Source organism: Salvelinus alpinus, chromosome 8, assembly GCF_045679555.1.
Source record: "Salvelinus alpinus chromosome 8, SLU_Salpinus.1, whole genome shotgun sequence".
Lineage (NCBI taxonomy): Eukaryota > Metazoa > Chordata > Actinopteri > Salmoniformes > Salmonidae > Salvelinus > Salvelinus alpinus.
Genome location: NC_092093.1, coordinates 26113136 through 26133846, shown reverse-complemented (window position 1 = coordinate 26133846; position 20711 = coordinate 26113136). Strand labels below are relative to the sequence as shown.

Genomic DNA, 20711 nt, shown 5'->3' with positions numbered 1-20711 from the left:
GTTGTTTTGTCTCGATGAGGATGCAAGTGTGGATGTTTGGTGTCCTAACGATGCTTACTGTTATGTCCGCTATGCCTCATGATATACACCACTCAGTCCCCTTCCTCTGAAGGGCGAGAGTGTGTGGCATTCCTCCGATCAGCTTTCACATGCCACAGCCAGCTGGGGACGTTTTGTCACAGCACACCAAGGTACAGTAGCTGTCAAAGGTGAACCCTCAGCCTTTCTAGTGGACCTCCTGAGGAAAATAACCAGAAAATGGAATCAGTCATTGATAAACTAACATGGTCATAAATTTGTACAGTACCACAATACCACATTATGTTCAGCCAAAATATTGTGGCAGAGAATATTAATAACCCTAGGCTATTGGGTATACTTTGGACACATCTTACACACTCAGGCTAACATTAACTGTCAATACGAAAGGAAACTAGTTGAATCCCAGGGTTTTGAGACGGTCATGTGACCACGGTCAATCAGTGAGTCAGTAAGTACTGTCTCTATTGCTCGTGTGGCCAGGCTGTACTCTGTATGTTTGGCTCTGAGCGCTGAGGTCCCTGGATGCGGCAGTGGACGTGGCTGGTTTTGATAACAAACAGTTGAGTTGGGGGGATTAAGCGATTATGTTTGATCACAGCACAATGGTCAGGCTCGAGCCGGGCCCCCTGCCAACTGCTGACGGACCAACTTCAGAACAATCACACACCCCAGCCAACCCCAATGGTTGTGCGTGTGTGTATGTCTGTGGGTGTGTGTGCGTGCGTGTGTGAATAACTGGTGTGTGTGTTTGTGTGTCCAAAGTGTGTTTGTCGCATACACAGTTTAGCAAATGTTATAGCGGCTACAGTGAAATGCTTGTGTTACTAGCTCCTAACAGTGCAGTAAAATGTCAAACAAGTACACAAATAACACTGTGTGCTTAAATGTGTGTGATAAAAGGGGGATGGGATAGTTGGAGCTTTGAGCCTTCTATCTGCCTACTTTTTCAGTTAGGGGGAGGGGTAGAGATAGGTGGATTGTCAGTGTGGAAGAGGGGGAGAGCGATGGGAAGGGGAGAGTGGGGTTTGTAAAGCAGTTTCCTGCGGTGCATGCGTTGGCTGGCTGCCACTGTGTGTGTGTGTGTGTGTGTGTGTGTGTGTGTGTGTGTGTGTGTGTGTGTGTGTGTGTGTGTGTGTGTGTGTGTGTGGGAGAGAGAGAGATGGGGCGAGAGAGAGAAGAGAGTGTGTGAGTGTCTGGGTCCGTGGGTCTGTGTGTAAGCACTTTGACAGAGGGGTGCAGAGTGAGGGAGAGCGAGTGAGAGAGGGAGGGAAAGGGAGGGAAAGAAGGGGTTAAAGAAAAAGAGAGGACAGAAAAGTAGGGAGTAGCTCAAGGACTGGGTCTGACCACTTCATTCAACACCACTGTGGATGTCTGTGGAACTTAAGGAAAAGCCATGTTCTGTCTGAAAGGTAGGACCAATCGTGTGTGTGTGGAGCGGAAGATTAACTTAACGCAAGCTGAGTGTGGAACTTTTTCATCCAAGTTCGTAGACAAAGGGAAGGTTTAACCCCATCTCTTTTCCGGATGGAAAACTTCTCTCCTTTCGGTCACAGTGGTTTCTTCTCCACATGTCTTCCTTTGTTTTCCTTTATACTGTAGGGAGTTTACTTTCTTTCCTTCTCTCTTTCTATGTCATACTCTTTCTCCATCTCTTCCTATATAGAGGGAAGTGAGGAAGAGAAGTTGAGTAGATTCAAGTTGTAATCTATTAAGTGTTGCTTTGATCAGTTGTTAGATTTTTATGTGAACATCTGTCTAGTGTGTCTGTTTAAACTTGAAAGTACGTTTCAGCGCTGTCTACTATGGAATGTGTTGTGTGTGTGGTCAGCATATGTGTGTTCAATATGTCCGAGTTAAGTAGAATGGAGGGTATTTTAAGTGTAGTGTGGACTGTGGAGTGTGTGTTCCTCTTTCACATTGGCAGCTGCCAGGGAGGGAGGGCAGCAGTTGCTGTAGTGCTGTCCTGTGCTGCAGAGTGGCGCCATGTGTTGGCCAGGCAGCGCTGGGCTCAGCCGGGCAGGGCAGAGCAGCAACAGAAAGGACAACAGAAAAGCTCTACACTCACAGCTCTCTGCTTTCTCTATAGATCGGTCTTTCTCTCTCTCCTTCATTCAGTGTTTTTTTTTATACCTCTGTCTCATTCTCTAATTGATGTCTTTTGTATTATCTTTCTCCCTCTCGCACTCTTTTTTTGGGTCAAATTTCTTTCTTTTTTTCTCTGTTACAAACACACTGCCATAGCGAGGCAGAGCAGACATGCGCAGGCATTGATTTGATTGGCAGTAGGCACTGGGTCATGTAAAAACTGGTCACACTGGCAAACTAGTGGCACCTCGGTTGGCACCTCCTGTGGCACATGGCCCAAACAGTTCAATGTTTCTGAATGGCAGCGTCTGCCACCTCTGTATCTGAAGAGGCTGAGCTGTGATTGGCCGAGGTGGCAACGAGGTCACCATCATCTAATCCTGCTTTGATTTTAGAATGTGAAGTACTCTTAAACTGTCTGTCACAGAACCCCAATGTACTTTACATTATGACAACAAACCAGACGTTATCAGTAGCACTGTACTGATTATCTATTCTACATCACCCGTCAGCTCTTCCTCTTTTCCGTCTACTTGGACTGGCCCCACCAGTCTGGGTTTGAGCTAGCTGACTTAACTCTACTCCATGGTGAAGGAAGTTTCTGATTACCTTTCCCAATGGCGTGGAGACGAGACCAGGCTTTGTAGAATTTGGTTCCGACTACATCGATTCACCCATGGTCAATACTTCAAAAAATGTAAATCATGAAATGCCCAACTTTTCCTCTGTCCTCTGTAGTTGTGTGCCTTTGTTTCCTGAAATCCATACCTTTTCAATAAACTTTAAACAAATAGAACCACTGACTGTTTGCTCATTGCTGTTGCTCTAAGATGGCAACTCAGTGCAAATGTGCCAATTAAATCTCAACAAGGGAACGGTCGGTGGTTGTATTTGATTGACGTTTATTGAAAAATTATGGATTTCAGCAAACAAAGAAAGGCACGCAACTACAGAGGACAAACATAGATACAAGGTGGGCGTTTCATAATTGTACGAATCGATGTAGTCGGAGATCGATTCCACAAAGCCTGGTCTCTGCTCCACACAGTTGGTGAATGTTCAGAGCCATTTGGGTTGCCAGGTTAGAGCCATATGGGTTGCCAGATTGAAGATGAGGGGTGTTTGGGGCTGTCGCCCTACATCTTTCCACCCCAGAGCAGGAGTAAGGCTGGTAATGTTAGTTAAAATGCGGTTATCTATCCTGACTTGACTTTACCCCTCAGTACCACGGTAAATCCCAGCTCTTTAATTTACTGTAAGCTCTTGGCATGTTATGGGGAATGGTTGGCTTCATAAGTCTGTATTTATCACATTACCTACCGTGTCTCGTACAAATGTAATATGGTGGTTGTGTAGGGGTTAGGGGAATGGACTGGTGGCCAAGGAGTTGATGGGTTTTATGTTAGACCCCATCAGGCTGTTGTATCCTAGAATTGAACATTTACAGCAAGTAATCCAGAAGCTCCAGGTTGAGCATGCAACATGTCTGCCTTGTAAAGTGAATCTCATTTTTTGTAGAACTAAGATGTCACCAGATGTTCCAATCCAGATGGTACTGAAGGCAAATTATTCTGGAGGCTCTGTCCAGGCTAGGACAACAAGTGAAACTAGATGAGACTGGCAGCTCTGTCCAGACTTGGACAACAAGTGAAACTAGGACCATATTGCTCTTTTCTCACCAATCCAGGCCTTTATTATGTGAACACCAAAGACAGAAGGGGCTAGGGACCAAAAGGGAACTGGTCTGTGCTTGGTGTTGTGTTTTTAGTTGCCATCTAATTAAATCTGTCTATTTTACTTTGATTGGGTGATGTTTCATTAATCCTGCTGATGTGGCGGTCTGGTGAGCGCAAAGAGAGGGCAGATGTTCCCAGTAAAGGAAATACAGGAAATCTCTCTCCTCTGCCCCTTCTGCCATGTGGGTTAAGCTGTCTAGTGGCTATTATGTAGGCAGGGAATAGTTAAGATGGGTTTTATGTAGGGATGCAAGATATATTGGTAAGCATATCGGAATCGGCCGATATTAGCTAAAAATGCCAACTTTGGCATCGGCTCTATGTATAGTTTAACGCCGATGTCAAAGCTGACGTGCATGCCTGTATGACGTAATGACGCCACGAAAAGCATTCCTAACCTAGTTCACAATGTCTGCTGTGTGGATCTATTTTGAAGTTTCAAAGGAAGATAACAAAAAGGCCATAAGCAAAATTTGTGCTGCTATTATTTCCTGAGGAAGGGAGAAAGTGAAATCTTTCAATAACACAAACCTAATTACTCATTTGAAAGTGCTTCACCCCCAGACGTTCAGCGACTACGTAGAACAAAAGCAGTAAAAAACTAAGCACACACTTCCAACAACTAAACAAGTTCAAGTCCAGCAGTCATTTGAAAGTAAGAAAATTTCAGCGATACAACTCAAAGGCGAAATCCATTAACGCCAAAATGGATGATGTTAGCTTTCGCCGACTGGTCGAGCACCTCGAGCCCTGGTACACACTACCAAGTAGGCGCTATTTTTCAGATGTTGCCCTACCGGAGTTACACACTTGTTGAAATGCACATCCATGAGCTACCTGCTATTAGCTTCCCGACTGACATTTGGACCAGCGATGACAGTCTTTGTAAGAATGAGGAGTCGACAGTTTGCCATGCATGGCACACACGCTGCTACTGGCTGTGAACGAAGGTGTTTTGGCCCAACGCAGCATATCTGACACAGTGGCAACAGGTAGTAAGATAGTGCGTCATGTTAAACACTCACAGCTAGCATACAGCCAACTGCAAGCAATACAGGAGCAGCTTGGAGTGAAAACGAAAGCAAGACGTTTCCACCAGATGGAACAGTACTTTTTACATGGAGAGCCTGCTGGAACAAAAACGAGTGCTTGGCGTGTACACAGCTGACTGAGTTACCTGCAACCGTCAGTATAAACCAGTGGTCTATCATTGAAAACATGAACACACTCCAAGCTCCATTCGAACAACTGACTAGAGAAATGAGCTCAACAACTGCATCTACAGCAGACGTGATACCCTCTGTCATGGCATTGAAACTCCTGAACAACAACTGCCGACACAGACCGTGGGGTTAACTTGCAAAAGTACTCGAGGCTGTGAACAAGCGATTCGGTGCCATTCTGTCTGAGCCTCTTTAGTGTCGCCACCATGCTCGATGCTAGGTACAAGGACCGCTACTTCAATGCAGACAAGAAACAGGGTTTACGTGAAATGTTACAGACACAGCTGGACAAGATGGAAACGGACACAGTGACAGTGCTCACCAAGGAAGAGGACCCACGACAGAAGAGACCATGGACAGACAGAACTAAATCTTCACTGCTTGACATGTATGATGAAATCCTGGTTGAGAATGAAACGACTGAACAAATGAACAACGAAACAGCACAGCAAGTAAGTGAAAGAAATAGGTTTTGATTATATTTTACTGGTAATGGAGACAAATGTAAATGCCAACAAAATAACTTTTTGTGTGTTTCAACTATTTAACTGTACTAGAATGCTTACATTTTAAATATCCGTGTCGGGTATTTTGGCATGAAAATATTGGATATTGGTATCGGCCAAAAATGTCATATCAGTGCATCCCTAGTTTTATGCTACTATGGTTAACCCATTGTATTAGTGATCACAGCTTAGACCAACACTGAGTGTAAAAAACATTAAGAACAACTTCCTGATATTGAGTGGCACCCCCCTTTTGCCCTCAGAACAGACTCAATTCATCAGGGCATGCACTCTGCAATGTGTCAAGCGTCCTACAGGAATGCTGACCCATGTTGACTCCAATACTTCCCACAGTTGTGTCAAGTTGACTGGATGTCCTTTGGGAGCTGGACCATTCTTGATACACACGGGAAACTGTTGAGCATGAAAAACCCAGCAGCATTGCAGTTCTTGACACAAACCGGTGCGCCTGGCACCCGTTCATAGGCACTTCCATCCTTTGTCTTGCCCATTCACCCTCTGAATGGAACACATACACAATCCATGTCTCAAGGCTTAAAAATAATTATTGAACCTGTGTCCTCCCCTTCATCTACACTGATTTGAAGTGGATTTAACAAGTGACATCAATAAGCGATCATAGCTTTCACCTGGATTCACCTGGTCAGTCTATGTCATAGAAAGAGCAGGTGTTCATATGTTTTGGACACTATATTTTTACAAATTAATTCAAATGTATAAGCTGAAATCTCTTCAATCAATAAGGGAAAGGAAAGGTGGATGCCTAGTCAGTTGTCCAACTAAATGTATTCAACAGAAATGTGTCTTCCGCATTTAACACAACCCCTCTGAAGCAGAGAGGTGTGGGGGGCTGCCTTAATCGACATCCATGTCTTCGGGGAACAGTGGGTTACTGCCTTGCTCAGGGGCAGAAAGACAGATGTTTTTACATTGTCAGCTCGGAGATTCGATTCAGCAACCTTCCGGTTACTGGCCCAACACTCTAACCACTAGTGTTCAACATCTTTTGTTATGGCAAGCCTAAATAAGTTCAGGAGTAAAAATTTGCATAACAAGTCACATAATAAGTTGCATGGACTCGCTCTGTGTGCAGTATTGGTGTTTAACGTGATTTTTGAATGACTATCTCATCTCTGTACCCCACACATACAATTCTCTGTAATGTCCCTCAGTCGAGCAGTGAATTTCAAACACAGATTCAATCACAAAGACCAGGGAGGTTTTCCAATCCCTTGCAAAGAAGGGCATCTATTGGTAGATGGGTTAAAAAAAGCAGACATTGAATATCCCTTTGAGCATGGTGAAGCTATTAATTACACTTTGAATGATGTATCAATACACCCAGTTACTGTAAAGATGCAGGTGTAATTCCTAACCCAGTTGCCGGAGAGGAAGGAAACCGCTCAAGGATTTCACCATGAGGCCAATGGTGACTTTATAACAGTTACACAGTGTAATGGCGGTGATAAGAGAGAACTGAGGATGGATCTACAACATTGTAGTTACTCCACAATACTAACCTAAATGACAGAGTGGAAATAAGGAAGTTTTAGAGGATGAGGGATGAGTTTTAGAGTGATGCGTTTTAGAGGATGAGGGATGCGTTTTAGAGGATGAGGGATGCGTTTTAGAGCATGAGGGATGCGTTTTAGAGGATGAGGGATGAGTTTTAGAGGGATGCGTTTTAGAGGATGAGGGATGAATTTTAGAGGGATGAGTTTTAGAGCTATTAGAGTGACCCGACGTGTTGATAAGCTTTGACTTTGTTTTTATTTAGCTTATTCACTTTCAGTTCACCATTTTAAGATGCTACAGAAAGTAGGTTAGACTACTGAGGTGAAGTTCCAAAGACAATGGATTACTTCTGAGTTCTGTAGAACAAGTTCTACCTATGGATGAGTCCTGTAGACTACGAAGGAGTTCTAGATAATGGATGAGTTCTGTTCGCTACAGTTGGTTAGAGACCATGGCTAAGTTTTCCATAGTCCTCCTGTAGACAATGGATGGAGTTTTTTTTCCATAGTCCTCCTATAGACAATGGATGTTTTCCATAGTCCTCCTGTAGACAATGGATGGAGTTTTTTTTCCATAGTCCTCCTATAGACAATGGATGTTTTCCATAGTCCTCCTGTAGACAATGGATTGATTTTTTTTTCCATAGTCCTCCTATAGACAATGGATGTTTTCCATAGTCCTCCTGTAGACAATTGATGGAGTTTTCCATAGTCCTCCTGTAGACAATTGATGGAGTTTTCCATAGTCCTCCTATAGACAATGGATGTTTTCCATAGTCCTCCTGTAGACAATTGATGGAGTTTTCCATAGTCCTCCTGTAGACTGGATGGAGTTTTCCATAGTCCTCCTGTAGACTGGATGGAGTTTTCCATAGTCCTCCTGTAGACAATGGATGAGTTTTGTTAGCCTGAGCTCCTTAGACAATAGCTGACTCTAACAGCGGATGATTCTTCAGACAAACAGAACACAGCATGCAGGTGTTTTCCCACTCTCCCTACATTCAGCCCCTCTGGGTCTCCCTGGAAACCATTGTCCCTTTTCTCTGAGACTTCCGTAATATCCCCCTGTACAAACACACACAAAGGCACTCACGGGCACGTACACACACACACACACACACACAGTGGATGAGCTCTTCCCAGTGTGGACCCGCGTGGGCATCAACAGCATTGTCTGGGAGGTGTAGTCACACACACACACACACACACACACACACACACACACACACACACACACACACACACACACACACACACACACACACACACACGCTCACCTCCTGACTGACTACCCATAATCCCCATTCAGAACCAGTGGGCTGTGAGAGCCCGGCCGCCCTGCATGTTGGGCCGGGGGGTTACCTACCCATGCAGTACTGAACCCTGACTGACTCACACACTGTCTGTCAGGGTGTCTGTGTGTGTGTGTGTGTGTGTGTGTGTGTGTGTGTGTGTGTGTGTGTGTGTGTGTGTGTGTGTGTGTGTGTGTGTGTGTGTGTGTGTGTGTGTGTGTGTGTGTGTGTGTGTGTGTGTGTGTGTCTCTCTGTCTGTCTGTCTGTGCCGGTCACTGTGTCAGTTTGAACCCCCCACTGTTTAGTTAGTTCTGTCAAAGGCAAGGCTGCTAATGTGTCTGTGTGTTGGTCCAAGTGACCCATATTGTGCTGATGCTACCACTAATGTATGTGTGTCCACTATCCGCATCACTCTATACCCCCCGCTGGGCATGTGAAAATGTTGAACCTAATGCACGCAGAGAGAGTGATTGTGTATCTCTCAGATACGTAGCTACATGACCGAGGGACAGAGTATGTGGTTTCCAACACCCCTCTGTGTTGATGAAACTGTATATGTGTTTGTTCTGTACTTACATGGTTTAGAATGGGAACAGAGGGAGGGGTTAAGTACACAGTCAGACGTGCCTTTTAGTTAGGTGTTTGGCTGTGGTATTAGTGTTGTCAGTGTGGCTTCGCTATGGAAATGATAACCTCTGTTAATGGCTCTGTGAACCCGGCTATCTGCTGTGGGTTTGGCAGGGCACACACTGACCATACTTCCATATGGTATTTGACCTTTATCCATCGTTTCACTCCTCTCTATATTTGTTACTGTTCAGTCTGCTTGTTTGTGTGTCTTTACAAGCTAATCAGATCCTTTGACAATGTAAGAATACTGGTTTCCTGTTCAGTGTCCTGGAGCTAGAACCATGTCTGTCTGTCTGTCTCTGTCTGTCTGTCTGTCTGTCTGTCTGTCTGTCTGTCTGTCTGTCTGTCTGTCTGTCTGTATCTATGCATGTCTGTCTGTGTCTGCGTCCATGCATGTCTGTCTGTCTGTCTCTGGCTGTGTCGATGCATGTATGTCTATATCTGTCTGTGTCCATGCTTGTCTGTCTGTATATGTCTGTATCCATGCATGCATGCATGTCTGTCTGTCTGTCTGTCTGTCTGTCTGGCTGTCTGTATCCATGCATGCATGCATGTCTCTCTGTCTGTCTGGCTGTCTGTATCCATGCATGCATGCATGTCTGTATCATGTCTGTCTGTATCATGTCTGTCTGTCTCTGTTTGTCTGTCTTTGTTTGTGTGTCTGTCTGTCTCGTCTCTGTCTGTCTCTGTGTCTGTCTGTCTGTCTCTGTCTGTCTGTCTGTCTGTCTGTCTGTCTGTCTGTCTGTCTGTCTGTCTGTCTGTCTGTCTGTCTGTCTGTCTTCTCAGAATCAGAACCTCACCTCACCCTTACTTTACTGTACCTTATAAAGACAGACAGAGGAACTGTCGGGAGTGCCCATTAAACACACACTGCTAGATGAGGTTATAGTGGAGTTACTTTCAGTGGGAGTCCGGTTTCTCTACCACAGTACTCCATACATGGATCCTTGAAGTGGCGATGCGATATTGTACCACTAGATGGAGCTGCTGTGTGGTGTTTGTTTTTTCTCATTTAGTTACTACTGTGAATCCCTCCCTGCCTCTGCATTTCTGTTTCTATCTGCCCTTTCCTTTTCTGCCTTGCATCAGTTCAGGGTTGTCAGTAGTCTTTTTGAAGAGGCTCTACCCGCAACATTTTGGTGTATGTGTGCATGCATTTGTCTATGCTTTTATATGTTTTCTAATCTGCCTAGTCATCATTGCTGTGGTGTAAATAGAATAAAGTCTGTGTGTTTCCCTGGCCAAGCATTCTATCTCCTCTCCCCCTCTGCTTGTCAGCAGCTCTGTCACTGCTCTAAGCTCCAATGCCCCCAACAATCTGATTAGTAATGATTGATCCATATGATACACACAACTCTATGTGTAGTGGCCTAGTCTAGAATAACACACAACTCTATGTGTAGTGGCCTAGTCTAGAATAACACACAACTCTATGTGTAGTGGCCTAGTCTAGAATAACACACAACTCTATATGTAGTGGCCTAGTCTAGAATAACACACAGCTCTATGTGTAGTGGCCTAGTCTAGAATAACACACAGCTCTATGTGTAGTGGCCTACTCTAGAATAACACACAACTCTATGTGTAGTGGCCTAGTCTAGAATAACACACAACTCTATGTGTAGTGGCCTAGTCTAGAATAACACACAACTCTATGTGTAGTGGCCTAGTCTAGAATAACACACAACTCTATGTGTAGTGGCCTAGTCTAGAATAACACACAACTCTATGTGTAGTGGCCTAGTCTAGAATAACACACAACTCTATGTGTAGTGGCCTAGTCTAGAATAACACACAACTCTATGTGTAGTGGCCTAGTCTAGAATAACACACAACTCTATGTGTAGTGGCCTAGTCTAGAATAACACACAACTCTATGTGTAGTGGCCTAGTCTAGAATAACACACAGCTCTATGTGTAGTGGCCTAGTCTAGAATAACACACAGCTCTATGTGTAGTGGCCTAGTCTAGAATAACACACAGCTCTATGTGTAGTGGCCTAGTCTAGAATAACACACAGCTCTATGTGTAGTGGCCTAGTCTAGAATAACACACAACTCTATGTGTAGTGGCCTAGTCTAGAATAACACACAACTCTATGTGTAGTGGCCTAGTCTAGAATAACACACAACTCTATGTGTAGTGGCCTAGTCTAGAATAACACACAACTCTATGTGTAGTGGCCTAGTCTAGAATAACACACAGCTCTATGTGTAGTGGCCTAGTCTAGAATAACACACAGCTCTATGTGTAGTGGCCTAGTCTAGAATAACACACAGCTCTATGTGTAGTGGCCTAGTCTAGAATAACACACAGCTCTATGTGTAGTGGCCTAGTCTAGAATAACACACAGCTCTATGTGTAGTGGCCTAGTCTAGAATAACACACAGCTCTATGTGTAGTGGCCTAGTCTAGAATAACACACAACTCTATATGTAGTGGCCTAGTCTAGAATAACACACAGCTCTATATGTAGTGGCCTAGTCTAGAATAACACACAGCTCTATATGTAGTGGCCTAGTCTAGAATAACACACAGCTCTATGTGTAGTGGCCTAGTCTAGAATAACACACAGCTCTATGTGTAGTGGCCTACTCTAGAATAACACACAGCTCTATATGTAGTGGCCTAGTCTAGAATAACACACAACTCTATGTGTAGTGGCCTAGTCTAGAATAACACACAACTCTATGTGTAGTGGCCTAGTCTAGAATAACACACAGCTCTATATGTAGTGGCCTAGTCTAGAATAACACACAGCTCTGTATGTAGTGGCCTAGTCTAGAATAACACACAGCTCTGTATGTAGTGGCCTAGTCTAGAATAACACACAGCTCTGTATGTAGTGGCCTAGTCTAGAATAACACACAGCTCTATGTGTAGTGGCCTAGTCTAGAATAACACACAACTCTATGTGTAGTGGCCTAGTCTAGAATAACACACAGCTCTATATGTAGTGGCCTAGTCTAGAATAACACACAGCTCTATATGTAGTGGCCTAGTCTAGAATAACACACAGCTCTATATGTAGTGGCCTAGTCTAGAATAACACACAGCTCTATGTGTAGTGGCCTAGTCTAGAATAACACACAACTCTATGTGTAGTGGCCTAGTCTAGAATAACACACAACTCTATGTGTAGTGGCCTAGTCTAGAATAACACACAACTCTATGTGTAGTGGCCTAGTCTAGAATAACACACAACTCTATGTGTAGTGGCCTAGTCTAGAATAACACACAGCTCTATGTGTAGTGGCCTAGTCTAGAATAACACACAGCTCTATGTGTAGTGGCCTAGTCTAGAATAACACACAGCTCTATGTGTAGTGGCCTAGTCTAGAATAACACACAGCTCTATGTGTAGTGGCCTAGTCTAGAATAACACACAGCTCTATGTGTAGTGGCCTAGTCTAGAATAACACACAGCTCTATGTGTAGTGGCCTAGTCTAGAATAACACACAACTCTATATGTAGTGGCCTAGTCTAGAATAACACACAGCTCTATATGTAGTGGCCTAGTCTAGAATAACACACAGCTCTATATGTAGTGGCCTAGTCTAGAATAACACACAGCTCTATGTGTAGTGGCCTAGTCTAGAATAACACACAGCTCTATGTGTAGTGGCCTACTCTAGAATAACACACAGCTCTATATGTAGTGGCCTAGTCTAGAATAACACACAACTCTATGTGTAGTGGCCTAGTCTAGAATAACACACAACTCTATGTGTAGTGGCCTAGTCTAGAATAACACACAGCTCTATATGTAGTGGCCTAGTCTAGAATAACACACAGCTCTGTATGTAGTGGCCTAGTCTAGAATAACACACAGCTCTGTATGTAGTGGCCTAGTCTAGAATAACACACAGCTCTGTATGTAGTGGCCTAGTCTAGAATAACACACAGCTCTATGTGTAGTGGCCTAGTCTAGAATAACACACAACTCTATGTGTAGTGGCCTAGTCTAGAATAACACACAGCTCTATATGTAGTGGCCTAGTCTAGAATAACACACAGCTCTATATGTAGTGGCCTAGTCTAGAATAACACACAGCTCTATATGTAGTGGCCTAGTCTAGAATAACACACAACTCTATGTGTAGTGGCCTAGTCTAGAATAACACACAGCTCTATGTGTAGTGGCCTAGTCTAGAATAACACACAACTCTATATGTAGTGGCCTAGTCTAGAATAACACACAGCTCTATGTGTAGTGGCCTAGTCTAGAATAACACACAGCTCTATATGTAGTGGCCTAGTCCAGAATAACACACAGCTCTATATGTAGTGGCCTAGTCTAGAATAACACACAGCTCTGTATGTAGTGGCCTAGTCTAGAATAACACACAGCTCTGTATGTAGTGGCCTAGTCTAGAATAACACACAGCTCTATATGTAGTGGCCTAGTCTAGAATAACACACAGCTCTATATGTAGTGGCCTAGTCTAGAATAACACACAGCTCTATGTGTAGTGGCCTAGTCCAGAATAACACACAGCTCTATATGTAGTGGCCTAGTCTAGAATAACACACAGCTCTATGTGTAGTGGCCTAGTCCAGAATAACACACAGCTCTATATGTAGTGGCCTAGTCTAGAATAACACACAGCTCTATATGTAGTGGCCTAGTCCAGAATAACACACAGCTCTATATGTAGTGGCCTAGTCTAGAATAACACACAGCTCTATGTGTAGTGGCCTAGTCTAGAATAACACACAGCTCTATGTGTAGTGGCCTAGTCTAGAATAACACACAGCTCTATGTGTAGTGGCCTAGTCTAGAATAACACACAGCTCTATGTGTAGTGGCCTAGTCCAGAATAACACACAACTCTATGTGTAGTGGCCTAGTCTAGAATAACACACAGCTCTATGTGTAGTGGCCTAGTCTAGAATAACACACAGCTCTATGTGTAGTGGCCTAGTCTAGAATAACACACAGCTCTATGTGTAGTGGCCTAGTCTAGAATAACACACAACTCTATGTGTAGTGGCCTAGTCTAGAATAACACACAACTCTATGTGTAGTGGCCTAGTCTAGAATAACACACAACTCTATGTGTAGTGGCCTAGTCTAGAATAACACACAACTCTATGTGTAGTGGCCTAGTCTAGAATAACACACAACTCTATGTGTAGTGGCCTAGTCTAGAATAACACACAACTCTATGTGTAGTGGCCTAGTCCAGAATAACACACAGCTCTATATGTAGTGGCCTAGTCTAGAATAACACACAGCTCTATATGTAGTGGCCTAGTCCAGAATAACACACAGCTCTATATGTAGTGGCCTAGTCTAGAATAACACACAGCTCTATGTGTAGTGGCCTAGTCTAGAATAACACACAGCTCTATATGTAGTGGCCTAGTCCAGAATAACACACAGCTCTATATGTAGTGGCCTAGTCTAGAATAACACACAGCTCTATGTGTAGTGGCCTAGTCTAGAATAACACACAGCTCTATGTGTAGTGGCCTAGTCTAGAATAACACACAGCTCTATGTGTAGTGGCCTAGTCCAGAATAACACACAACTCTATGTGTAGTGGCCTAGTCTAGAATAACACACAGCTCTATGTGTAGTGGCCTAGTCTAGAATAACACACAGCTCTATGTGTAGTGGCCTAGTCTAGAATAACACACAGCTCTATGTGTAGTGGCCTAGTCTAGAATAACACACAACTCTATATGTAGTGGCCTAGTCTAGAATAACACACAGCTCTATATGTAGTGGCCTAGTCTAGAATAACACACAGCTCTATGTGTAGTGGCCTAGTCCAGAATAACACACAACTCTATGTGTAGTGGCCTAGTCTAGAATAACACACAGCTCTATGTGTAGTGGCCTAGTCTAGAATAACACACAGCTCTATGTGTAGTGGCCTAGTCTAGAATAACACACAGCTCTATGTGTAGTGGCCTAGTCTAGAATAACACACAGCTCTATGTGTAGTGGCCTAGTCTAGAATAACACACAACTCTATATGTAGTGGCCTAGTCCAGAATAACACACAGCTCTATGTGTAGTGGCCTAGTCTAGAATAACACACAGCTCTATGTGTAGTGGCCTACTCTAGAATAACACACAGCTCTATGTGTAGTGGCCTAGTCTAGAATAACACACAGCTCTATGTGTAGTGGCCTAGTCTAGAATAACACACAGCTCTATGTGTAGTGGCCTAGTCTAGAATAACACACAACTCTATATGTAGTGGCCTAGTCCAGAATAACACACAGCTCTATATGTAGTGGCCTAGTCTAGAATAACACACAACTCTATGTGTAGTGGCCTAGTCTAGAATAACACACAGCTCTGTATGTAGTGGCCTAGTCTAGAATAACACACAGCTCTGTATGTAGTGGCCTAGTCTAGAATAACACACAGCTCTGTATGTAGTGGCCTAGTCTAGAATATCACACAGCTCTGTATGTAGTGGCCTAGTCTAGAATAACACACAGCTCTATATGTAGTGGCCTAGTCCAGAATAACACATAGCTCTATATGTAGTGGCCTAGTCCAGAATTACATACAGTTGCACCATTGTTGCAGAAGAGGCAAAACCTTTAACTGTTGTCTAGATGTGTCTGTGTGTCTCTTTGTCTGTTTCTGTCCTTTTTTGTCTGTCTATTTGTCTGTGTTTTATCTGGTTCTATTTGTATCCTCCAGGTCACACTTGTAATGACTGGCAGTTGTCGTCTGAGGTGCCACACACCAACACACGCTGGCAGGCTGACCGTTACACCAGGGTTAATTAGCAGCAGGATGGCGTCCATCTGTAGTGCTCTCCGTGTCTGCTGTCTCTGTAAAGGGACTAGGACTGGATAATCTGGAATTACAGATTAGTCCTATAAAGGAGAGGAGGAGGGGGGAGAGGAGGAGAGGCCAAGGGGCAAAGCTGATGGTCAGTTGGAGAGAGAGAAGAAAAGGAGGGGGAGAAACTCACCTCACGATACTCATCCTTCACACACTTTATGCTGGAGAGTTGCTACTCATCTATTCACCAGGGGTATCTCTTTTCATCATCTCTTGCATCTGTTCTAGAGGGTGTCTCCGTCCCACATACACCCTGACTGTGTTTGAGAGAGAGACTTTTGAGTTCTACACACTTCGTTGGAGTATTGAAAACCACTGAGGAGCGTTTTGGAGAAAGTAAAAATTGTGACGTGAGAAGAACCATGTTGTAACCTCAGCTATTTCCTGCTGGGGCGTGCAGACCTTTGTTTAAACACTTTTACACATCCTCAGAATATTTCACCACATTTCTCCTGGTCTTTTTGGAATTGGCGTCCAACTTTCTTTTTTTTTTCAAACCCAAACTCCCGACTTTGGGTTTTTGCTAAGTCGGATTTGGTGTTGATGTTTTTGAGGTGTGCTGGATTTTGGAAGATTCACCGTATTTGTTTTGGAAATTGAGCTTGTAATCTGACACTGCATATTCCTCCCTTTTGTCAGGCAAATAAATGCAAGTCAATAGAAGCCCCTGAGAGAGGGAGAGACAGACAGAACAAAAAGAGAGGAGGAGAGTGGGAGGGGGAGAGGCTGCCTTTTGGAGATTGTGGTCTGGAGGGAGGAGAGTGTCCCCTGCGGGTTGCAAAAACTTAAAATCATGAAAACCAGCCCCTCCCATCCCTTCATCCTTCCTGGAGAGAGGGGGGTGAGAGAAGGGGGAGTCCTATTGAGGGTCTAGGGGCTAGAGAGAGAAAATAGGAGGGTGACACACACACGCACACACAAGCCCCTGTCCCAAGTGGGAGGGCCAAGAGGGGGGCTCGAGGGTCTTAGAGACAGAGAGAGGATGATCGCATATGTGCAGTGCCTTTCCTCCAAGCCGGTGGTCAGCTGCTGGCAGAAGGCCGCCTGCTATGAGGACTCGGGAGGGAAGAAGGCTTTCCACACCACCTCCGAGATGGGCAACAACCTACCAGTCCAGCCCCATGCTTCAGGGCCCATCCGTAGGCCCGAGGGCAGCCTGCGACGACGCCTGCTCTCCACCAAGGTTCACCAGAGACAGGACTCTCTGTGGACGCCCAAACCGGGACTGCTAGGACCCGAGACCAAGGGCTCCTTGGGGGACACACACACCTACCAGGACGGCCAAGGTAGAACTTCTCGCCAAGGTAGAACTTCTCGCCAAGGTAGAACTTCTCGCCAAGGTAGAACTTCTCACCAAGGTAGATCAGAACACACTACTCAGACTGGAGTCGGTCGGCTTTAGAATGAGGGTTTTACTGGTTGTTATGTGACAGAAACAGTAGTGTGTTGTTGGGTTCAGGCTGTTGTGTGCTGTTGAGACACACGTGGTTGGAACTGTTGGACTGCAATGGTAGATTACACTGCTCTTCTGCCTCTATGGACTGGTCTCTGGGCTTTAGAGTGACTGTTTTTCTAGTCAGTCCTGGCAGGAGGAGTCTCTGGGGCTTTGGACTTGTCTGTAGTGCTTTGCTTTATATTCTAATCTATACTATAGTGTGAATGCAGTGTTTCCCCTATATTCCACCGCTGCTAAATCATTGCTGCCACTCCAAAAAATTGGGATGGTAAAACATTTTCAGTGTAAACTTAAACTACTAAAACCAGATATAAAGTATGTAGAAAATATTGTAGAGTTATATATTTTTAATAAGAGAGAACTAACAATCACCAAAATAAAAACTAGACAGTTAGGGAGAATCTACAATTCCAACAAGGTAATGTTCCCCCAAAGAAATTGTCACTCAGGTAGCATAAGCCATTGCAAAATGTGTAGAAATTATCTTTAAAACTGCACATTTTCTCTCAGCCCCATGGCAAAATGTGTAGAATAATTGCAGAAATTAGCTTTAAAACAGCAACGTTTTGTTTCTGTGGCCAAGAGAAGGGCCTCTAAAATGTTGGGTCAGAGACCGCCCATTGGCTACGCCCACTTCGACAACCCCTCCCCATACCCTACGCTAACTTGCCACTGCTGCTGAAAAAAATCCTAGGGGAAACACTGGAATGCTCATAGTGGCTTTGCTACAGACAGAGACAAATCTGTTGTTGTGAACAGATCTTGGCAGTAATGTTGTTTTAGACTATCCTGTTTGAACAGTGTTAGTGTGTTTCTATGGGAGACATGTGGTACAGCCACTCTCAAGCCGGTGCTTTGTCTCCTCCCATTATGTGATTTGTAGTAGTTGGAATTGTGTGATCTGTGCCGTCTGTCCTTGGTTTGTGTGAGGGTGTGTGGTGTGTGAGTCAGAGCGAGTGTGTGACTCCTTTGTTGGGGGTCATTTGTTGTGTCATCAGGGTGTGCTGTGGTGACCTCTAACCTTTGACCTGTGAGTGGTGGCAGAGGTACTGGCGGCCGAGCTGAGGGCATCAGGGAGTTAGTTACACGACCTCTGGGAGCAGAACCCAGATATTATCATTCATTGATAGCACATAAACATCCCATCCATGATAAAAGTCAGTCTTAGTATTTTTCTTTCTAGGCCTTTCTCTTCCTAAATTCTAGAAATATGCTGAATGTTTTGCAGTTACTGTAATGTATGGGTGCCGTGTGTGTATTTGAACCCGAACATGTCAATGCGTGCTGAGTGCAGACACCGGACATCAGAATTTACAGTAAGATACACAAATAAAGAAGCACCCGTCCACCCCACCCTTGGGAACCCTGAACATTAGCCAGCTGCTGGGGGTGATGGGACATCCCTGTGTTGGACTGTGACAGAGATGACAGGATGTGGTGACGTGGGGGACAGTAGTAGGTAACAGAGGTGACTGACTTTCACCTTGGAGAGTTAATAAAGAACCCATCGAATGGGGTGAGGAGAGAGGAGGTTTTTATAGTCATTGGTCAATAAACAAAATGTTGTTGTCTTTTAACGCAGCTAGCCTAATACTGTACTGAGTCTTTATGATATTGCGCTTGTGTGTGTGCATGCCTGAGTGTGTGTACAAGCGTGTGTGTGTGTGTGTGCACGCCTGAGTGTGTGTGTGTGTGTGTGTGTGTGATGAATCACTTATTCTTATGCGTTTAGCGTAACAATGCGAGCCAGACTAGCGTCCCTGCTCAGGCCTGTTTTGGTTAATGCGCCGTGACAGCTCAAGATGTTGCCCACATTGGTACAGTATTGTGCCTGCGCTGTACGTTGTATTAACACTCTAGTCACGCTGTATTTACACTACGGTGAACAGATGGCAGCTGACACAGAGCTTTGAGGCTAGGTGTAATTCATTCCTGTCTCTCTTTACATCTCTCTTCCTCTATGCTCTTCTTCTCTCTTTACAGCTTCCACTTTATTCACCGTTTTCCTTCCTGTCTTACAGTATCCGGTCTCTACCCATTCTATCTGTCTGTCTCTCCCTCCCTCCTCTCTCATGTTCTTTAGTTACCAGTTTAGATGTGTAGCAGGTGTTCTCCAGATCCTCCATAAGCCCCCCAGTGGGCATACACACGCAGGTCCAGGGTTTGACCAATCCCAGCCAACAGGTCCCCTGGGGGCCCAGAGGACCTCTGAGTGGCAGAGGAGCAGGCTTCCTTCTGGAATAGTAATGGGAAATGGAAATAGGCCCTAATGAAATTAGTGGGATTTTTTGAGAACTAGAGGGAGGTGAGGGAAACCTGCATGGGGAATTTGACTGCGGTTAGTGTAAATGAGAGTGCTTTGTCTCGTATCATGCCTTACATATACATAACATAACTCCGGAAAAGTATTTGCCCCCTTTCAAATGTTCAATTTTTGATACTGAATGTTATCAGATCTTCAACCAAAACCTGATATTAGATAAAGGGAACCTGAGTAAACAAATAACACAACAATTACCTATTTATTTCATAAACAAAGTGATGCAACACCCAATTCCCCTGTGTAATTGCCCCCTTAAAGTCCAGACCTAATCCCAATTGAGACGTTGAGGCAGGACTTGAAATGAGACGTTTATGCTTGAAAACCCACAAATGTTGCTGAGTTAAAGCAGTTCTGCATGGAAAAGTTGGCCAAAATTCCTCCACAGCGACGTAAAAGACTGATCAACAACGACAGGAAGTGTTTGGTTGGAGTCATTGCAGCTAAAGGTGACACAACCAGTTATTGAGTGTAAGAGGGCAATTACTTTTCAAACAGGGATGTTGCATAACTTTGTTAATTCAATAAATAAAATAAGTATAATGTTGGGGGTATTTGTAAACTCATGTTCTCTTTATCTAATATTAGGTTTTGGTTGAAGATCTGATAACATTCAGTATCACAAATATGCAAAAATAGAGAAAATCAGAAAGGGGGCAAATACTTTTTCCCTGCTCTGTACATCTCCTTTTCTCTCTGTGATCTGGTTCAGACTGTAGAGTTCAATTTACCTTGACCTAGTTAGTCATATCTCTGTGACATGACTGAGGCTGACTCCACGCTTTAAACACGGTCAGCAACACACCTTACATCGGACCGCATTACCCGTTTGGTCAAGCACCTCTCCTTTATCTAGTCATGGATTAGCATGGTTTATAGCTATACATACACAGCTATAGAAGAGGTGATCGCTGAGGAGATGGAAACAGAGGTTGAGATGAAGGATAAGAGGATTTATTTCATCGTTGAAAACTAGACAATGGTGTCAACCCATGCCCCAGAAGTGTGTGTGTGTGTGTGTGTGTGTGTGTGTGTGTGTGTGTGTGTGTGTGTGTGTGTGTGTGTGTGTGT

General features: G+C 44.2%; 1 protein-coding gene across 6 annotated transcripts in view; it reads left to right on the top strand.

Moving 5' to 3' along the window:
- nhsl1b (NHS-like 1b) overlaps nucleotides 1–20711 on the top strand; it is a 164292-nt gene that overhangs the window by 96987 nt on the left and 46594 nt on the right. The window contains exon 1 of one of the 6 annotated variants that reach the window (XM_071413150.1): nucleotides 1079–1451. The exons of 4 other annotated variants lie outside the window; for them this stretch is intronic. In XM_071413150.1, the coding sequence (XP_071269251.1) occupies nucleotides 1436–1451 (16 nt within the window). In that variant the 5' untranslated portion in view covers nucleotides 1079–1435. Of the gene's footprint in view, nucleotides 1–1078; nucleotides 1452–16831; nucleotides 17169–20711 lie in introns of those variants that run through there. One more of the 6 variants, XM_071413145.1, reaches the window with a different exon arrangement.